This window comes from Mobula hypostoma, unplaced genomic scaffold, assembly GCF_963921235.1.
Source record: "Mobula hypostoma unplaced genomic scaffold, sMobHyp1.1 scaffold_45, whole genome shotgun sequence".
Classification (NCBI taxonomy): Eukaryota; Metazoa; Chordata; class Chondrichthyes; order Myliobatiformes; family Myliobatidae; genus Mobula; species Mobula hypostoma.
The window spans coordinates 310,001-327,607 of NW_026948238.1; the positions used below are offsets into that span (position 1 = coordinate 310,001).

The 17,607-nt window shown below is 44.5% G+C and overlaps 1 protein-coding gene across 1 annotated transcript in view; it reads left to right on the forward strand.

Annotated features, from left to right (window-relative positions):
• LOC134342125 (gastrula zinc finger protein XlCGF7.1-like) overlaps positions 1-17,366 on the forward strand; it is an 18,266-nt gene extending 900 nt beyond the window's left edge. The window contains exons 2-3 of the mRNA XM_063040084.1: positions 2,061-2,229; positions 15,456-17,366. Coding sequence (XP_062896154.1) covers positions 15,950-16,666 — 717 coding nt within the window. The 5' untranslated portion in view covers positions 2,061-2,229; positions 15,456-15,949 and the 3' untranslated portion in view covers positions 16,667-17,366. The remainder of the gene's footprint in view (positions 1-2,060; positions 2,230-15,455) is intronic.
• Positions 17,367-17,607: the final 241 nt, after the last annotated feature.

The following is a 17,607-nucleotide window of genomic DNA, read 5'->3' on the forward strand; positions in this document are numbered from 1 at the left end:
CTAGGGGGGAGAATGATTTCTGTGATGTGTTGATCTGTATCCAAAGGTCTCTGAGGTTCCACGCAGTCATGGGCAGAGTGGTTACCATGCAAAGGGGTGAAGTGTCCAGATGGGAAACTTTCTAAGGTGTGTTGATAAAAATTTGGTGAGGGTCAAAGTGTAAATGCCAAAGTTCTTATTGTTTGTTCTAACTTTGTTATTTTAAGATCTTTTATATGGTATCTGTGTATTGCTGGAGGACCATCAGTGATCGTCCTTGATCTCTTCTCCACCTGGTTCCATCTGCTCATTCCCTGCCCATCTTGTTCAACCTCTGTCCAGTCTCTCTCCCCCCAGCTTCAGTGATGTATATCAACCATCTGGGTCAACCTTGGTTCACCCTGTATCACACCTCTTCAATGATATATATCAGCAATCTTTCTTGCAGCCCTTGTCTTCAGGGTGAAGTGTAATTTTACACCTTTGGCCTTGCTGAGTTATTTCCAGAATGGTTTTTGTTAGCTGGAATGCCTGAGGGTCATCAGGTACCAGTTCTGTTGTGCATTGGTGTGGAGGTGCTAGTTTCTGAACTGTGACTGGCTGACACACTGCAGCATTTTACTGACAGCAAGGAGTACTGGGAGAGTTGGTGCTTGGGCTATAATCCTGTGATCTTCATTCCAGGCGTATGGAACTGTCGGGGTTTTGACTTTGACCTTGGTTAGTGCTTCTACAGATGGGGCTGGATGGTCGTCCTTATGCAGTGAAGCAGAAATTTTGAGCAGCTGGACATTGGTTGTGGGGAAATCCCGGATTGCACTACCCAGTGTGAGATGCGGGGATGATGTGTGAGACTCTCAGGGTCGGTGAGTGGCAGATTCAGCTGTGTGACTCTGTGAGGTTGGGTCCTGGGATATCACAGTTTTTGATCCAGGTAAAATGGACCCAGGGATCAAGCTGCCAGGGTTTATGAGGTGTTGAGCGAGTGTTTCTGGTCTAGGATCAAATGTTTGTTTCTGGAGTTCGTCTGGAAGTAATGGCTGTTAATCTGAGGAGAGAATGAGTGTGTATTCCCTCCCTCACAAGGAGAGGCTGTGATTAAATGGGCTGTTCTGTGTTTGCACCAGTAGAAATAGACCTGGGGGTTCAGTGTTCGAACTGTGTTTGGAAATTCCTCCTCACTGTCACCTGTCTGTCAGGCAGTGGAAATCAAACAGGAACTTGAGTTGCTGGCGATCTGCACAAAAAATGGAAAATTGTGAATCCATTCTGACAGAAGATTGTGAACCTGAATCGTTAAATTTGATGCCCTCCCCACAGCAGTTCCTTACCTGTTGAGCGATTCTGGTGATTCCAGTTTCTTTTTACAGTATTACATTCACCCTGGAATGGTTTAAATTTCCTGATTGTCTGTTATACTTGGGAATGTGTTCAGTGTAGTTGTTGCTAACAAGGTTCACATGAATAATCTCAGAAATGATCAGCTGTATGTGTGAGAAGGATTTAACGGGGTGGTGAAAGGAGGTGTGTGGTTAAATAAACCGACCGAATGCTGAAAAGTCTGGGTACAGTGGACATGGAGAGGTTGTTTCCATTCGATGGAGAGACTGATCTGACAGCACAGTCTCAGAATAAAGGTGTTTCCCTTTAAAACTGAGTTGGGAAAAATTTCTTCATCCAAAAAATGGTTGATCTATGGAATTTGTTGCCACAGAGGGTGGTTAAGGCTGTCATTTGGGTATATTTTGGGCAGAGATTAATATATTCATGATTGTTAAGTAGCTTCAGGGTTACAGGAGGAAGGCAGGAATATGGTGTTGGAATAAAACTCAGCCATGGTTGAATGGTGGGGCAGACTCGATGGATCAATTCGCCTAATTCTGTTCCTACATCTTATATCTTACCATGACTGAACGATAACTCCTTCCTATCCCATATCAGGTTTTGTGACATGTCAGGGACAATTACAGATTTGTTCTCTGAGATCATTATATTTGTCTTCAATGTTTAGTTTTCATTGAGCGGAAATATTTTGTTCTCCTTTGTATTGTTAACATGCTTCATTATCTTTCATGTTAAAGTTAGACCTGCGGTGAGAGATTTATTGGAAGAAAAACCCACAACTGAAAGAGAACCACGACTGAAGATGAGGGAACAGCAGCAAGTGAACCAGCCCGAGGACTTTGAGCACCAACTGGAAAGAACCCTTCTGACTCAGGGTTTCCATTGATTCAGTCAGGAGAAAGTTTGGTGAGTCTCATTTACTCAAACACTGGTCCTTTAGACATTACATATCTGTACAAAGTAAGGTAGGAAATAGTTGTGGCGAGACAGAATGTGCCCAGAAATACCAGTTATGCCTCTGTCAGACCCAGTTGCAATCACTTCACGTCTGGTAATGTACTGTCAGTATTCCAGCTCTTTAAAGTCACCCATATTCCCTCAGTGTTTGCTCATTTCAAGAACATGCATCTTCTGAAGTAGCTTTTGGTGGGTTCTGAGTGTGGAGAGGGAAAGAGGGGTGTTTATATTTACTATCTTGCAAGAAGAAGTAATTATTTGACATTACTTGCTGCAAACTCACTACCCATACCCTGTACATTTTCAACCTGGTTATTCACATAGATGACAAGTAGCGATGGGTGTAACCCTGGGGAACTCCACGAGACACAGGCCTTGACTCCAGTAAACAGCCTCCCATCATCACCATCTGCTTCCTATCATCTCACTGTTCCTAGACTCTGGGCTCTGTGACAAAGCACAGGTCCCTCCTTTTTCTGCCAGTATAAAGTCTAGGGCCATCCGATTCTGTAGCACTGTTTGGTGAATTGCAATCATCCTAGTGGATATCTCAGTTACTGGTACTTTAGTGTCAGTCAGTGCTCCAGCTGTATTATTGGCCAATTCTTCTAGAACAACTACTAAATTAATTATTTCCCTGGAATTTCTGGCTACCCCATAGGAGGGAAAAGCAATCATCCACAATCTCTCAGATTCCGTTATACGACTTCATTGCCTATTCCATTGGGGGTGATCCTGAGGCCGAGCCATGATCCTCAAGTGTGACACAAAGTTGGCCAAATAGCAACAACCACTCTAACCCTCGTCCTGCCCTCGAAGACCCGTCTGGTAGGGTGTGGCTCCATGCTGCTGCCCTATTCTTTCTCCCGACAGCCAGGGATAGGCCCCGTTTCCACAAATCCAGTAAGTTCCATTTAGTGGTCCAGGGGTATCATAAGTTTGATTCTTTGTACTGTCACTACTTCCCACTTGATAGGGTGCACTCTCATTATAGTTACACCAACAAATAGTATTAACCACTGCTGGAGATGTAACTCATATTCCCGGCCATAGCTTGGAGGGGTCTTGTGGAGGAGATCTACGGCTCCAACGCTCAAAGCAACACCATCCACAGTCTCGCCTTCCAGACCTGGATAAGGTGCAATTGATGATGCTACCTTTACAGCTGTCAGAAAACACCATAACTGAATTTACGTCACTAGTATTCAGGGGCACCACTGACATCGGAATCATAGTCTTACCATGTTGGGGAATTCCAGCACATACCCAACGTGCTTGCTTAGCCTAGGTGTGGCAGAGGGACAGAATAGTGTTAACCTGGGGGCCTCCCGAGACAGGGGCAGGTCCCCTTAGGGTCATTAAAATCAGCATTAGCCAGTATGTTTTTCAGTCCTTATCAGTTCCGCCAGTAACGGGTTCACAGTCCGTTCGATATATCCACTGGAGCTGCCCTTCCACCTTCACTGCAGTAGGTGTTGTCAGTAGCACTTGATATGGTCCTTTCCACCTCGGTTCCAGCATCTTACAATCCCAGTTCTTGAGCAGGACAAAATCTTCAGGCTTCTTGGTGGGGTAGTCACCCTTAGGCTGGGTTTCATCCTTTCAATTGGCCTGTCATACATGTAAATGCAAGCTTTGGCGAGCTTTAGTTAATTTGCATAAGTATTTTCCCATCTCCTCCCCCAAGGTATGCATATCCAATATTGCAGGTGAACTCTCAGGGAGGAGCGGCAAACAAGGTCGGGGTCCCCGTGGGGTTCTCAAAGGCTTCCCGTAGATAATTTCTGCAGGTGACAACCCCGTCTTACTTGATGGCATGATTCTCATATGGAATAGGGCTCAGGGTAAAACCTTCAACCAGGTCAATCCAGTTTCTTGTCAGTTTGGCCAACTTGTCTATCAAAGTACCATTGGCTCGTTCCACTATGCCGGCTGCTTTTGGATGATTGGTGCAGTGGAACTGTTATTTTATAGCAATTTCTTTACAGACTTCCTCATTTATTTTGGCAACGAAATGTGTCCAATTCTCCGAGCTTATCATTTCTAAACATCCATAACGAGGAATTATTTCTTTCAGCAATATTTTCACAACGGTCATAGCCCTATTATTAGTTGCAGGAACAGCTTCAGTCCATCTGCTAAATACATCTACTATCACTAAGCAATACTTATAACAATGGTAATTCTATAAAATCAAGTTGTAAGCAAGAAACAGGTCCACTAGGCAAGGGGGTATTTCCGGAACCACAAGGCTTCCCCTTTCCAGCATTAGTTTTTTCAGAAAATAAGCATGCTTTGGCTCACTTTTCAGCTGCTTTCTGGAAATCAGGGTGCCACCAAGATTGTAATAATGTATTAGCCATTCCCTCCTTGTCCAAGTGTGATTAATTATGTACATAATCAATCAAAATAGGTAAGAACACAGAGGGAACACAAACCTGTCCCACAGGTATCACCCATAAATTGGTCTGAGGTTCATGGTGGCAACCCATTTGGGACCATAGTTTCCGCTGTCCTTAAGGGGCGTTCCCCGGAAGTTACGTATTTCACCCATGTCTGGTATACCCGTCCTTAGATGTTATGTAATTGGAGCTTGCTGGGTTCCCGAGGGAACTAAAAGTGTGGAGTTCAGGGCTGTCTGTTTGGCCACTGCATCAGCCCTAGCATTACCATTAAATATCTAATCAGATTCCCCAGTGTGGGCTGCACATTTAATAATAACCAAAACTCGAGGTAGCTGTAGAGTGGTGAGTAAGTTGTCTGAAAAGGAAGCATTATGAATGAGGTGACCAGAGGAAGTCAGGGATCCCCAAAGCCCCATAGTCAGTGCATAACGGGAGTCTGTGTAAACGGCCGCACTTTAGTCTGTTGCTAGGATACAGGCACGAGTCAGGGCAAACAGCTTCACTGTACGTCACTATCGCATTGTTTCCCTGCTGGATCCACAAAAGAGCTTCCATCCTCATAAAACGTTGCCTTGGCCTTGAGGGGGTATTGCGGAATGGATGGGAGAGTCTGTCCTTCTTTCATGGTGATCCGGACAGGGGGGCAGTTTGTGCAACTGATTTCATGGCCTGAAATTTCCCAGAGATGGGGTACAATGTCTTGGGTTTGGTCAACATTAAAAGAGTGTTTTACAAGATGTCCCGCCTTCACCACCGACTCCTTCCAGTATCGGAGTTGGCCGACAGCCAAGTCTTGCCAGTCACCCTCGGTGCTGGAGGCTTGTTTCGTCAGAGCGTAGGCAAGGAACCCTAGGCTCTTTGGCTTGAAACCAGGGAAAACCCTAACAGTAGTATGGGGAACCACCAGTCCTGTCTGTTGCTGAAGGAAATCCAGAACTTCGGTCAGTAATGCACTGCCCTCTCTTCCTTTAATCTCTCCAATCATCATGACTGGGAACTTCTGTCCCTCAAGGGGTACATAATATTGGCTTTCCTCAGTTGAGCACCCCGTAGGGTCATAGCACAGAGTCACATGAGGGTCGGCCACTGGCAGATGGGTTTCAAATGCAGTGGAGTCCAAATTAAGTGCCCACCAAAGGGGGGGGGGGTCAAAAACTGGGGAAGCTGTCAGTTGTTCGCTAGTCCCAGGGTGATACCTTTGTCAGAGCACAGAATCTTGACTTCCAATGGACAGAACAAGTCTCTCTCTGCTAGATTACATCCCAGACTGGTGGTGGCTGGGTGCATGAATACATGTGTTCTGTGCTTTGGTTTCCATTTCTGATCCCCAGATATAGCCCGCTCGCATCCTTCTTTCCGCTTAACATATTCTCCTTTAATATTAGTTCCCTTCGGGGTTGATTGGGATTCGAAAGCCGGGTCCCAGTAATATGTCAAAGCTCGTCACTTTCGATTTCGGTCATTATCAGGCTAATCCATATTATTTGTTTTGATCATGTTGGCTAACTTAGTTGGTAAGCATTGGAGCAGTAAAGCATTAAACTGGGCGGGACAGATTCCCATCATTAAAGCAACACACATCTAAGTTGCTGGTGAACGCAGCAGGCCAGGCAGCATCTCTAGGAAGAGGTACAGTCGATGTTTCAGGCTGAGACCCTTCGTCAGGCCTAACTGAAGGAAGAGTGAGTAAGAGATTTGAGAGGGGGAGGGGGAGATCCAAAATGATAGGAGAAGACAGGAGGGGGAGGGATGGAGCCAAGAGCTGGACACGTGATTGGCAAAAGGGATACGAGAGGATCATGGGACAGGAGGTCCGGGGAGAAGGAAAAGGGGGAGGGGGGGAAACCCAGAGGGTGGGCAAGGAGTATAGTCAGAGGGAGAAAAAGGAGAGAGAGAGAAAAAGAATGTGTGTATATAAATAAGTAACAGATGGGGTACGAGGGAGAGGTGGGGCATTAGCGGAAGTTAGAGAAGTCGATGTTCATGCCATCAGGTTGGAGGCTACCCAGATGGAATATAAGGTGTTCCTCCAAACTGAGTGTGGCTTGACAGAATATAAGGTGTTGTTCCTCCAACCTGAGGACGGAATATAAGGTGTTGTTCCTCCCATCATTAAAGGCTTGGTCTCCTGTGAAAGTGCCGTAGCAGGCCACAAATCACTCCCAATAGTCTGGTCCGGATTTCCTATCTTAGGTTTGCATTCAGGTACTTTCGTGGTGTTTACAGGTTGCTGGAGAGCCCTTTCCAAGGCTTGAAAAATCTGGTCTGTCTGTTCATTCTCATAACAACATACATCAAAATTGCTGGTGAACGCAGCAGGCCAAGCAGCATCTATAGGAAGAGGCGCAGTCGACGTTTCAGGCCGAGACTCTTTCAAGTCCTGACGAAGGGTCTCGGCCTGAAACGTCGACTGCGCCTCTTCCTATAGATGCTGCTTGGCCTGCTGCGTTCACCAGCAACTTTGATGGATGTTGCTTGAATTTCCAGCATCTGCAGAATTCCTGTTGTTTGTGTTCATTCTCATTATGGTTTCCCGCCTCTAACTCCTGATGGGTTTGGTATCTCAATTCTTCTTTCCATTTCTGCCCCTCAACATCTGAAAGAATGATGCAGCAGAGATCGAATAACTCTTGCGGTGTCATATTAAACATTTGTGTAGTACTGCGGACATACTGAGCAAACTGTGGCTGTTTTTTCCTTTTCTCTCTAGCACCTGATTCATGATCATTATCATTTCCTGAGGCTTCCAGGGTGTATGCACAGTAATCACTGAGGGCTGTCCCTCCTCCTGCTCGTGGATCGGGCAGCACTGGGGTGGGCAATTGTGTTTGTGGAGTCATTAACTCTGGGGTTTTATTGGATTCTTCCCACTCTGTCTCGGAATAATCCTCGGTATTCCCTTTTTGGATCTCAGGGTATAGGGACCTCCCCTTCCCTGCCGCTGCTGTTTTACCCGAGCGGCCACCGTATCTGAGTACTGGGGGGATTGGGGTTCAGGAGCACTGGGTGCACGTGGCCCCTGTTAAGGTTGGGGGGGTATGGTGGGTGCCCACTCATTATCACAGTCACTGTCCTCAAACAGGGTCAGTATGCCAGACATGGGTTCCCTATCAGTTCCCTTGTTTCCTTATCAGTTCGAACATTTGACTGACGTTCCTGCCCTTCTCTCCTATCTAGGCCGGCTTGGTTTGCTTACGTTGTTTTTCCTGCTCTCATTTTTGGCGCCCATCCACCCATTCACGCTCCACTTTTAGTGTCTCCCAACCTTTGGCGTTCCTTCTGCAGTACTTACCTCTATCCCTTTGTCACATGCATTATTCTTCCAACTTGCTAATAATATACTGTTCCACTTTACATCTGCCTTTTCCTTCCATTCCCTTTTCAACAATTTCCACTTCTTTTCACAGTTCTTTTCCATATCAAATTTACTGCTTGTTCTCATGAGGTAATATCCCACCGCAGTCTGCTTGGCACTCCCTATACTGGGATCCTGTTCGTGATACCAAATGTTAAAGTTGAATCGGAATAAAACTTGGGAGACCAGCTTCTTATCATCACCACAGTTTATAGCGCATTCTGCTGCAGGAGTTTGAGACCCAGAAGTCAAAGGGAAGACACGTAAGCACTGCCACTAACAGACAAGTGGACTGACTTAGTCAGGTTACAGCTGTATATTTATACATAGTAAGCCCCATACATTACTATTGGATGATGTTATTTGAACTGTTACGCCCACCGAGCCTGTTGGTGCAAAACATAATTAATCAGATTAGAGAGTTCACTAAATCAAGGTTTTAATTACAGATGGATGTACTGTCCAGTCCTTATCAGTTATTCCTTTTGCAAGACCCTGATTTAATTCCAGACAGATGTTCATTCCTGTCCTTATCAGCGAGTGCTCCTCCCTTTACTCAAATGAGGGTACAATGTATAATGTTATCAGCTCTCAGTGAATTGAATTGACTTTATTACATACATTCTTCACATATATTGGGGAGTAGAAATCTTTACATTATGTATCTGTCTAAATATTCAATGTGTAATTTATAATAATTTATACTAAATAGATTATGCTTAGTGCAGTCGATATAACATAGAAATGGAATTGTATCAGCATGAATTAATCAGTCTGATGGCCTGCTAGTAGATGATGTCCCAGAGCCTGTTGGTCCTTTTGCTGTGGTACCGTTTCCTGGATGGAATCAGCAGGAACAGTTTGTGGTTGTGGTGAATTGGGTCCCCAATATCCTTTGGGCCCTTTTCACACACCTGTCTCTGTAAATGTCCTGAATAGTGGGAAGTTCACATCTACAGATGCGCTGGGCTATCCACACCACACTCTGCAGCTTCCTGCGATTAAGGGAATGCCAGGCAGTGATGCAGCCAGTCAGGATGCTCGCAATTGTGTCCCTGTCAAAAGTTCTTAGGATTTCGGGCTCCATCCCCAACTTCTTCAACCATCTGATGTGAAAGAGGTGCTACTGTGCTCTTTTCACAACACAGCTGGTATGTATAGACAATGTGAGATCCTTGGTGATGTTTATGCCGAGGAACTTAAAGCAGTTCACCTTCTTAACCCCAGATCATTGATGTCAATAGGGGGCAGACTGTCTCCATTCCTCCTGTTGTCCACAATCAGCTCCTTTGTTTTTGTGACCATGAGGGAGAGGTTGTTTTCTTGACACCTGTCAGATGTTGTTCAGACCTCAGATAGAGTGAGCGATCAAATGGTTGAACATGGTGCGATGAATGTGCTGAGCTGTGTACATCACAATGCAAGAAACATCGTAGGAAAGCCAGATGAGCTCAGGACAGGGAATTGTAGCCATTATTGGGACTTGGTTGCACCCAACAGTCTGAGGGATTTAGAGGAACAAATTTGTAGAGAGATTTCAGACCATGCCAAGAAACAAAGTTTGTTACAGTAAGTGATTTTAACTTTCTATATATTGATTGGGACTCCCATACTGTAAAAGAACTAGATGGGGTAAAGTTTGTGAAATGTGCCCTTAATCGGTATGTAGAATTCCTGATGTAGAAGTGTGCAATAATCTGTTAGGAAGTGATCCAGGGCTGGTGACAGTAATTAGTCATCATAATGCCATCAGATTCAATATAAATTTGGAAAAAGAGAGGTCTCGACTACGGGTTGAGATTCTAAATTGGAGAAAGGTCAATTTTGATGGTATCAGAAAGAATCTGACAAGTGGCTAAAGGGATCGGGGGTATGGAGGGAAGGCTGGTACAGGGTTCTGAGTTGGATGATCAGCCATGATCATACTGAATGGCGGTGCAGGCTCGAAGGGCTGAAAGGCCTACTCCTGCACCTATTTTCTATGTTTCTATGTCAGGCTGTTTTCTGGCAATGGAGTACTTGTAAGTGAGAGGCCTTCAGAAGTGAAATTTTGAGGGCGTGGAGTTTGTATGTGCCTGCCAAAATAAAAGTTGAAAGGTAACTGGTGCAGGGAACGTTGGCTTTCCAGAGATATTGAGGCCCGGGATATTTTGTTCCTCTAAATGCCTCAGACTGTTGGATGCTACCAAGACTCATTAATGACTGCAATATCATGATTCTACGCACTGAGCTCAACTGACATTTTTTTTTAGTTGTCTTTTGTTGGTTTCTGAAAGCTTGCCAATAGTTTTTGCTCCTTTGTTTGCCCTCTCTTTGGCTTTTATGTTGGCTTTGGCTTCTCATTTTAGCCACAGTTGTGTCCTCCTGCCTTTCCAATGCTTCCACATCTTTGGGATGTATCGATCACTCAGCTCCTGAATTGCTCCCGGAAACTCCAGCCATTGCTGCTCCGTTGTCACTCCTACCTTTTCCCTTCCAAACAAGTTTGGCCAGCTTCTCTGTAGTAGAAACATGGAGAAGTTCAGGACAGAAACTGGCTATTTGGCCCATCTAGTTAATGCTGATAAAACATTTAAGCTGTCTAATGTAACTACCTGCACCGGGACCATCGCCCTCCATACCCCTACCATCCAGGCTCCCATCCAAACTTCTTTTAAATGGTGAAACCAAACTCATATTCACCACTTGTGCTGGCAGCTCATTCCACACTCATGACCATTTCAGTAAAGAGCTTTTCCAAATGTTCCTGTTAAATTTTCACCTTCCCCACTTACCCATGACCTCTGGTTGTCATCCCACCTAACCTCAGTGGAAAAAGCTGCTTGCATTTATCCTATCTGTACCCTCATAATTTTGTATACTTCTCACAAATCCTCAAAGGAATGTATAATTTCCTTGTTTATATTTAGAGCCTTTTTTGGGTGTATAAGGCGATGAGGGGCATTGATCGTGTGGATAGCCAGAGGTTTTTCCCAGGGTTGAAGTGGCTAACACGAGAGGGCATAGTTTTAAGGTGCTTGGAAATAGATACCGAGGGGACGTCAGGGGTGAGTTTTTTACACAGAGAGTAGTGGGTGTGTGGAATGCACTGCCAGCAGCAGTGGTCGAGGCAGATGCAATAGGGTCTTTTAGATTGGTACATGGAGCTTAGAAAAATAGAGGGTTGTGCGCTTGGGAAATTCTAGGCAGTTTCTAGAGTAAGTTACATGGTTGGCACAACATTGTGGGCTGAATGGCCTGGAATATGCTGTAGATTTCTATGTTCCATGTTAAACAGCGAAATAACTTCTCTTCTTTAATCGGTGCGGGGTCCACGATTTTAATGCTGCTTTTCCACACTCCCATAGACCCTTTGTTCATCTCCTGAGTAAATAAAGATGAAAAAATATTTAAGATCTCCCCCATCTGCTTTGGTTCCACACGTGGATTGCCATTCCAGTCTTCCAGAGGACCAACTTTGTGCCTTACAATCCTTTTGTCCCGTGACGGGAATCAAGAACCAGCAGAGATGGAAAACACTTTGGAGTCCAGTATTGCTATAATCTAATAATATTTATTAGTAACTACGCAATACAGTAATATAAATGTAGATAAATCAAACAGGTTAGCAATGATTACATAAAAGTAAGTGTGGAATATATATGTATGAAAAACCAAGCTTCTTTAAGTCTAGGGGTAAAAAGATACAGTCTTTCGATGATGGGTAAAGTTCAGTTCAGTTCGTGGTATTGAGTTGAGTAGTGATGGAGACAGAGAGAGGGAGAGATTTGAGTCTTCAGGTAAGCTGACGCCGTCGATCTTCTTGTTGTCCTTCAAAATCCTTTAAAGGTCACCGACTGTGACTTTAACCTGGGAGACTGGTTTTCTGTGGTGGATCTATCCCTCAGGCGAGGGTGGACACATGGACAACTCCACACCAGTCAACCCTTTTCCTCTTTCACTGCAAGCACTGGATCCTCCAAAACCCACTTTTCCTGCAGGCACAACAATACTCATTCAGTGTCAAGAACATGTGTCTGAGGTCTCAAATCTGACCTCCTATTTTATCTTCCCGTGCTGAGCATCAACTGTCATTCAAATAATCTCTCCTTCCTCTCTCTGTGAAGAAATGCAAGCAGGCAAAAGTCCTTGAAGAAGTATCAACAACCTGCTGAAAATCATAACATAAATTGTCCATTTAATAATGCCCTCGGTCACCATAGCAACTTATGAGCTGCTCAGTGCTATCTCCACTTCAGCTCAGTAGAAATCCAAAGTTACTTCCAGTGCCTTAAAGTGACAGTTCAACCGTTAGTCTTCGTCTCTCTCTCTCTCTCTCTCTTTTACAAACAAGCTGTTGGTGTTAAATAACTCTCTCTCTCTCTCTCTCTCTTTTCAAAAGCACAATTCAAAGGGGTAAATCAGGATCCCGTCACACTCTTAATCTATCTCTAGGATCCCTGAGGATTATCCTTCATCTTTTCTGTGACAGCAAACTCATGCCTTCTTTTAGCCATCCTAATTTATTTCTACTGTGTTCTCTTGCATTTCTTATACTCCATAAGAAACTGCCAGCCTATCCCTGTTATGCAACTCCGTTTTGTGCTTCACCAGGGCCTCAATATCTCTTGAAATCCAAGGTTCCCTACGGTTTCTATCTTTACCTTTTATTCTGACAAGCACATACCCACTTTGCACTTCCAAAATTTCGCTTTGAAGGCTTCCCACTTACCAAGCACACCTTTGCCATAAAGCAGCCTGTCCCAGTCCACAGTTGTCAGATCCTAGTGTCATATTTCCAGGTGTTGATCCATGTCCTGAACACATCCGCCTTTCCTACACTGCTCCTTGTATTGGAATATACAGGGCTCAGCATATTCACTGCACCATGCTCAACTTTTTCATTCCTGACTTTGTCTGAGGACTGTACAACATCTATCTCCTCAACCCCTCCGCTATCTGTTCAGGCTCCCATTCCCCCTGTAACTTTAGTTGAAACACCCCCCTACCCCCACCTCCCACTATCACCCCTTTGGCTTTTCGCTTCCAGATCAATAAAAAGGAGGTGCATACCAGGTACAGGCAAATAGGAACAAATGGGGTACTTATGAAGTACAGGAAATTCAAGTGAACACTTATGAAAGAAATAAAAGAAGGCATGAAGTTGCCCCAGCAGACAAGTGAAGAGAATCTTCATGGATCCTGCAGGTATATTAAGAGTGAAAAGATTGCAAGGGAAAAAAATAATCCTCTGCAAGATCAGAATGTAATCCATATGAAGAGACAAAATAGATGTGGGAGTTTTTTTCTGCATCCATATTTACACAGGAGATGGGCACAGAGTCTATAGAAGTGAGGCAAAGCAGCATCAACTTCATGAACCCTGTACAGATTACAGAGGTGGAGGTGTTTGCTGTCTTAAGGCAAATTAGCAGGGATAAATCCCCAGGGCCTGACAAGTTGTTCCCTAGGACTCTGCAAAAGACAAGTGCAGAAATTGTCGGGGCACAAGCACAGATGTTTGAATCATCCTTAGTGACAGGTGAGGTACTGGGGGATTGCAGGACAGCCAATGTTGTTCTGCTGTTCAAGAAAGGCTTTAAAAATAAACTAAGAAATTGCATGTTGGTGAGCTTGACATCAGTAGGGGGAAAGTTATTGGAACGTATGTGCAGAAACCGGATATATAAGTATCTGGATAGATATGGACTGATTAAGTTTTGGCAACATGGCTTTGTGCACAGTGGGTCATGTCTAACAAATCTTGTAGAGTCTCTTGAGGAAGTTATCAGGAAAGTGGATGAACTCAAGGCAGTGGATGTTGTCTACATGGACTTTAGCAAAGCACTTGACAGAGTCTCATATGGGAGGTTGGTCAAGAAGGTTCAGTCACTCAGCATTCAAGATGAGATAGTAAATTGGATGAGACACTGTCTTTGGGAGAAGCCAGACTGGTAGCAGATGGTTGCCTCTCTGACTGGAGGCTTGTGACTAGTGGTGTGCCGCAGGGATCGGTGCTGGATCTGGTGTTGTTTGTCATCTGTATCAGTAATCTGGATGACAGTGTGGTTAACTGGATCAACAAAGTTGTGGCTGACACCAAGAATGGTGATGTAGTGGTCAGTGAGGAAGACTATCATGGCTTGCAGTGCAATCTGGACCAGCTGGGAAAATGGTTTGAGAAATAGAAAATGGAATGTAACGCAGACAAGTGTGAGTTGTTGCACTTTGGTATGACCTACCAAGGGAGGTTTTTCACAGTGACTGGTTGGGCACGGGGGAATGTTATGGAAGAAAGGGCCCTGGGAATACAAGTCCTTAGTTCACTGAAAGTGGGATCACAGTTAGATAAGGACAGAAAGAAAGATTTCAGCCCATTGGCCTTCATGAACCAAAGTACTGACAACAATAGATGGATGTTATGTTGACTTGTAGAAGACATTGTTGAGGCCTAATTTAAAGTGTTGTGTGCAGTTTTGGTCAGCTACCTACAGGAAAGATGTAAAAGAGGTTGAAAGAGTTCAGAGAAAATTCACAAGGATGGTGCCAGGTCTGGAGGACTTGGGTTATAAGGAAAGATTGAACAGGTCAGGTCTTCATTCCTTGGAATGTAGAAGATGGAGGAGAGATTTGATGGAGGAATACCACAATTAAGAGGGGTATAGATAGGGTAAATGCAAGCTGGGTTTTACCACTGAGATTGGGTGGGACTATAACCACAGGCCATGTGTTAAGGGTGAAAGATGAAACGTTAAGGGGAACATGTGGGAAACTTCATCACACAGACAGTCATCCAGATGTGCAATGAGCAGCCAGCAGAACTGGTGCATGTGAGCTCGATTTCAACATTTAAGAGGTTTGTATAGATACCTGGATGGTAGGGGTATGGGTGTGGGCAGTTTAAATAATTCAGTACAAACTAGATGGTCCGAAGGACCTGTTTCTGTGTTATACTTTTCTATGACTGTGACAAGAACCTGAAATAATACAAAAATTCATTCTTTGTCATTTTAACAGCTGTGCAGACCAACCATTCATCTCAGCAGGAATTTATAATATGGCTTTAAAACTGTGGCACTTTAAGTTAATAATACATAAAAGAAAATTCCAGCTGCACGTCAAGAAAGACTATTTGCATGAGAGTGTTTCAGTTACTGTGGGGCAGTCACCTATGCAGCTCAGCAGGAACAGTGAATAATACCAATGGAGAGAGTCAAACTGAGCCAAGGCACAAATTGGAGATGACAGAAATGCCCCATTCTTATAGAGACAGGAAGAGCATCAGGGAATTGATGGTCATTCCAGATACCAGTACTGTGCCCAGTCAGAAGATGATTTCTCTGTCCAGCTTGCATTAAACCTCACTGTAACAGTCAAGTAATCTCATCTGAAATGTTGTCCAACACCCACTGATGGATTTGTAAATCTTTTTACAGGTTAAAAATGAGAAGGAATTTGTCTCCGGGAATCTCAAACACGGCACGCCAGTTTTGCTGTCTCTGTCTAGATATTTAAGAAGTGGAGCAAGGGTTTCAATCGACCATCCTTCCTGCTCAGACTGTGGGGAGGGATTCACTCAGTCATCTGCCTGACTGGCACCCCTGTCATTTTACACGGGGAGAGGTTGTTCACCTGTTTAGACAGTGGAAATGGATTCACTCGGTCATCTCAATTGAAGGTACGTCAGCAATGTTCACACCAGACAAGGCCATTCACCTGTTTTTTTTTGTGTAAGAAAGGATTCAGTTGGTCTTCCCACCTGTGGACACACCAGTTAGTTCACACTGGGCAGAGGCTGGTCATCTGCTGAATTTCTGGGAAAGGATTTACTCGGTCATCTGACCTAATGGCATACAAGTGAGTTCACGCCAGGGAGCGGCCATTCACCTGCTCAGACTTTGGGAAGGGATTCACTTGGTCGTCTAACCTAATGGCTCACCAGCGAGTTCACACTGGGGAGCGGCCATTTACCTGTTCGAACTGTGGGAAGAGCTTCACTTGGTCTTCTGACCTACAGCGTCACCAGCGAGTTCACACTGGAGAGAGGCCATTCACCTGCTCAGAATGTGGGAAGAGATTCACTTGGTCATCTGACCTACAGAGTCACCAGCGAGTTCACACTGGGGAGAAGCCATTCACTTGCTTAGAATGTGGGAAGAGATTCACTCGGTCATCCGACCTACAGAGTCATCAGCGAGTTCACACTGGAGAGAAGCCGTTCACCTGCTCAGAATGTGGGAAGAGATTCACTCGGTCATCCAACCTACAGAGACATCAGCAAGTTCACACTGGAGAGAAGCCATTCATCTGTTCAGAATGTGGGAAAGGATTCACTCAGTCATCTGAACTACTGGCACACCAGTCAGTTCACTCAGGGGAGAGGCCGTTCACCTGCTCAGTCTGTGAGAAGAGATTCACTCACTCTTCCAACCTCCAGAGACACCAGCGAATCCACACTGGGGAGAAGCCATTCACCTGCTCAGAATGTGGGAAGGGATTCACTCGGTCATCCACCCTACAGAGTCACCAGCTAGTTCACACTGGGGAGAAGCCGTTCACTTGCTCAGAATATGGGAAAGGATTCACTCAGTCATCCCAACTACTGGCACACCAGTCAGTTCACAATGGAGAGTGGCCGTTGTTATGAACCTCTAGGTTTCATTTGCTGTGGACTGTTATTATAAGAGAGAGAGAGAAAGAGAGAGAGATTAAGGCAAATCAGTCTGTTTTGCAGCTTGTTTAGTCTTAACCGAGGACACAGACACTCAAAGTCAGACGCTGATGCAGGAGGAAAAATGGAAGGATCAAAACAAGGGAACTAGTGGCCAAGGGTCACTCTTTGGAACTTCCCTATGCCCACAAAGGTGGGTTAATTATCGATTCAGCATACATCGAATGAGTGGTTGTCACCTTGTTTGATCCATTGGATTGGATTGGATTTGGGGTATCCTGTGAAGACCACTTATGTGTTAACCCTTGCCTGGGTGTGGTCTGAAGACGATACCCCTTGTGACAAGTTACTTTTAGTGATAATTCGTATGTGGATTTGGAATGATGACGGATAAAATCTACAGCGACTATTCTCTCGTTTACCACCATAGAACCTGTGGAATTCGAAATGTTTGCCTTCTCTCAACATTTAACCTGGATTACAAATATCTCTCTCTCATCACCTATTCTGTGGATGAACTGAACTTTCATACTTTACCATCTCAAGACTCTAAGCCTTTTTTCCCCCGAGCTCAATAGTTTGGGAGTTATATTTACCCAAATATACACATAACACTGTTAACTTTTGTTTATCTAAAGTTACAATATTATAAATAGATACTAATAAAGATAGTGGTTTTAACATCAAAACCAGACTCCAGGTGTAGTCTATTGCTGGTTCGTTTCTAAAGCGTTACGGTTCGTAACAAAATTGGGGCCTGCGTCCGGGATATGAACAAATTTGGGGGCATATTGGTTGATTAATTATTGATTTCATTGGGGAAATCCCTTTTGATTAATTTGTGTGTGGAAAATCAGCAGCAATGGATGTTGATAGATTTCTGCAAGCGCCAACCTGTGAGGTATCAGAGGACACCA